This window comes from Alligator sinensis, unplaced genomic scaffold, assembly GCF_000455745.1.
Source record: "Alligator sinensis unplaced genomic scaffold, ASM45574v1 scaffold862_1, whole genome shotgun sequence".
Taxonomy (NCBI): Eukaryota; Metazoa; Chordata; order Crocodylia; family Alligatoridae; genus Alligator; species Alligator sinensis.
Window position 1 is genome coordinate 586,537 of NW_005842066.1, and position 3,835 is coordinate 590,371.

Consider the following 3,835-nt stretch of genomic DNA (forward strand, 5'->3'; position numbering starts at 1 on the left):
TTCCCTATCCTCTCATTATGTCTCCAGTAGCGCATCTTAACAATGAAGGCACACTGCCAGCCCACCTATTTCTTAAAATTCTGGTTTGGGAGAAGGAGCCAGACAAAGAATAAAACTTTCAGAAAAACAAAAAGTGACTTGGGGGCTTACAGCCCGTTTTCCAAAGCAACTTCAGCTCTTACACGCCTAGTTTCTGCTGAAAGCCAATGCACTTTGTCTCCCAAATGGTTTTCTTGCATTTGAAAATACAACATAGAGATCTTTGAAATTTACTCAAAAGCCCGTAGTTAAGGCTCCAGATAAAGTTATCTGTTGTGACCAACAAAAACATTTTGATCAGATGGTTGGCACCTGTTTAATTTGTATGGGCAGGACAAAATGAAGGTCCCTATCTGCTTTAGAATCTGCTATTAAAATTTTACTTTATATACATGTTAAATTACATATTTATAAACAAAGTACAATTTAATTACAACAAACACCCATGGGAAACAGAGAAAAGTTTGTTCAAAGACACCAATTGCTATAATAAGATTAGTCAATTTGTTCTATCATAACAAAAAATGGTTCTTGCTACTGGGACTGTTAAAAGCAGGGAGTGTTTTTATAAATGAGGCTTGTTGTAACAAGGTTGTATTGTACTTCATGTTTCAGTGACCATAAGGAATTTTCTAATCAGATAAATCCATAAAAGAATATCTTAAAAAAAGAATTTTAAAATACTGTTTTTCCCAGCAAGTTTAGTAGACTGGCCACCATTTAAACATATACTTTGTAATTTTCTTTGTAAAAAAATACAGTATACAAAGCTTTTTAATGCAAGTTTATACTATGGAAAAAAAAAATCACAGGTAACTTGTTACAGCATATATGCACAAGACCATGAACTGGTAGTTCTAAACCAGGACACTTTGAAATCCTTTCAAGGGTGCACCAGGGTGCCACACAATGTTAGCACTGTTAGGTGTGCAAACATGGATTCACAAGATAAACCCAGAGATTCTGTCCTGCTGTGGTCTTTTTGAGTTCTCTGCAACAGAGGAGCTACTCTGTTATTTTTCTGACGTCAAAAAATGAGTGAAAACTTAGAACTGACACTTTCCAAAGGGTGCCTTGAGACTACTGAGGAGTGCCTTGAGTCTAAAAATGTAGAGAACCACTGCCATATACACACAATATACAACAAAAAAATAAAAAGGAATCACAACAAGTAAAAAGCCTTCATTCTTGTCAGGAAAAGGTCTGCCATAGCAGAAAAAAATAGGAAAAAAGTGTAGAAAATTCAATTTCTGTAATTAACGATAACGCTGATACAACCTTACCTTGATACAAATTTTCCACAACAAGCAGGGCCTGCCTTACCTAGTAGAGTTCATAGTGGAGATCACTGCCAAAAATCACAGCTCAGAAAGACAGTAATTAACATTTTGCTTAATGTTCCTGGGACCGTTCTTTAGCAGTGGATCAGTCAGCTGGCTAAAGATGGGCAGACACTTAAGATATTTTGACCTAGAAGCCCTGACATCCAGTGTATCATTTTTAATTATTTGCACTGCTACAGAGCACAGGAGGCCCAGTTATGAACCAGGACCCCCTGGTGATAAGGGATTCCTAGAAAAGGCAGTGCCTTGTGACATGCAACTGGAAACAGATCCAACTGATTAAACTATCTGCAAAATTAACTGCTCATAGTTTAAAACCATATCTTTAAGACTGCTCCTCTCCCTATGACAAACTGCTGCAGCTACGCTTAAAACAGGTGCTGGTGGGGACATGGTTTACCAGAAGCTTTGGTCTTTAGATGTATATAGTCTTGAGCAGTCAAATTTCAAGCTCAAAATTGTGTAAGCTCCTTCCAACCCCAAACACAACATAAAAGAATGGCCAGAACCAAAGTTTCCCCAGTGCTAACAAAAAGAAAGAAAAAAAATGTAGTAACTGTTCTGTGAATACAGAAAAAAAATACCGAGTTTTGTAGATAATATATAACAATACGCTTCTTCACCCACTGAGTCAAATAAATTCATATCTGAGCTGAAGAACATTATGCATGACTTCTGTCCCCAGCAGCTTACCACAATGGCTTTGGTACTAGGACAGTTATTTTGAAATCTGTGAAAGTTTAAGTGCACTAATACAATAACAGTACTTATGTCCCAAAAGTATGCATTTGTCTTTGGACCACATGAACCATCTGATCAGTACAAATGCATTGCAACATTCCATTTTACCTGGAAAACAGCCCTGTGATCTTCTACTACTTGCTCTTCCATTTCTACCATTTGTGACACAGCTTCATGGAAAGTAAACAATTGCGGAGAAACTTCCTCTTCCTAGAGCGGCGAAACAACAGCGAAGCTTGTTATTGAGCGAAGAATTTTGCTTAAAGAAAGTATGTTAAACATTTCTTGCTATCAAAAGATAGGAAAAGGAAATACACTGCAATCAGAACCTGGCGAAAGATCTACAGATACAGTTTACTGACACCCAAATAGACTCCAGAAACTGGGGGAAGGTTGGAAAAAAGTTACAAATGAAATTTCGAGAAAAATTTTCTTAGTTCCATTAGGACATGTTTATATTTTCCAATCAGTTCTCCTATTGGGGAATAGAAGCCAAAAAGGAAATGCATCATTTCTATGTATTCAGTAAAACATTAATATGATAAGGGGGGGGGGGGGGGGGGGAAGAGTGTTTTTATTTTGGGGGGAACAATAGTTTTCAATGCTAATGAGTTTTAACGCAGTGAGTAATTAAAAAAAATATTACCACAAATGCAGACTATAACTAGGATGTGGGAAAGGTCTCACAAACAGAATTTGTACTTTATCAATAGCAAATTGTAAATTGATCCATGTCCTTTCCCAATATAAATATTTAGTTGAACAGAACTGTTTGAAAGTACTCAAAGAGCAGTAAGAAATTTATCATTTGAAAGTACAAGCAAAAAAAACCACATGATTGTTAGCAAAATTCATTATCTTTTGGCATTGTTAAAACACACTTTTGGATGTGCATTTTACAGACAACTCCAGCCACTACACTGAATTAAGCTGCACATCTGACACTTTTGATATACATATAACCCACAGAGGGTGTTAATACACAAGGGGGTGTATATATTTTGCAGTAAATACCGTTTATTTCCTAGTAAAATTACAGAATAATTACTAAAAATTAAAACAACTCTCCCAAATTCTTTAGCATTTCTCAGGAACCTAGAGGTTAATGAACTTAGGGGGAAAAAATACAGCAAAAAGATTAAAAGGATTAAACCAAGCCAGGCAAACAATAGAGAGGACAGATGTACCTTCTGAAACATTTCAAAGTGTAATGGGGTTTGAAATGTATACAAAATGGATCATTTCAGCCACAGACAGGCCCTGCCAGAGCACTTCAATATCCCTGCACTAGTGGTGCTTTTCCATTATGGACCATACATGATAGGAGGCTGCTCAGCCCTGTGGCTCCACTCCTCCTCCCAGCCCCAACTCAAGGGCCGCGTCTATACAAGATGCTACTGCACAGTAGCATCAGAAAAAAAAAAACATGCAAGGAAGCTACTGCGAGTAACGTGAGCTACTGCAGAGTCATTTTAATACTTGGCTATGCAAGTACTAAATGACTATGTATTAACAACCACATAGTCCACTGCTCGTGTAGATGTGGCCGGGGGTGGGGAGCAGAGCAGAGTAAATTTGTGCTATCATTACCTCAGGTGCTGAGAGCACCTCACTGTGTTCCCGGTTTCCAATAGCCAGGGCGCTAGGACTGTTCACTGATAATTTTCTATTGCTGGAGAGAGTGGGAGTGGGATGAGGGGAAGAGGAAAGAG

General features: G+C 37.8%; 1 protein-coding gene across 6 annotated transcripts in view; it reads right to left on the minus strand.

The window, feature by feature from the left end:
- The window catches only part of KIF2A (kinesin family member 2A), a 103,814-nt gene that overhangs the window by 6,386 nt on the left and 93,593 nt on the right, over window positions 1-3,835 (minus strand). For all 6 annotated transcript variants that reach the window (XM_025204008.1, XM_025204013.1, XM_025204014.1 and 3 more), the window contains exon 19: window positions 2,232-2,333. In XM_025204008.1, coding sequence (XP_025059793.1) covers window positions 2,232-2,333 — 102 coding nt within the window. The remainder of the gene's footprint in view (window positions 1-2,231; window positions 2,334-3,835) is intronic.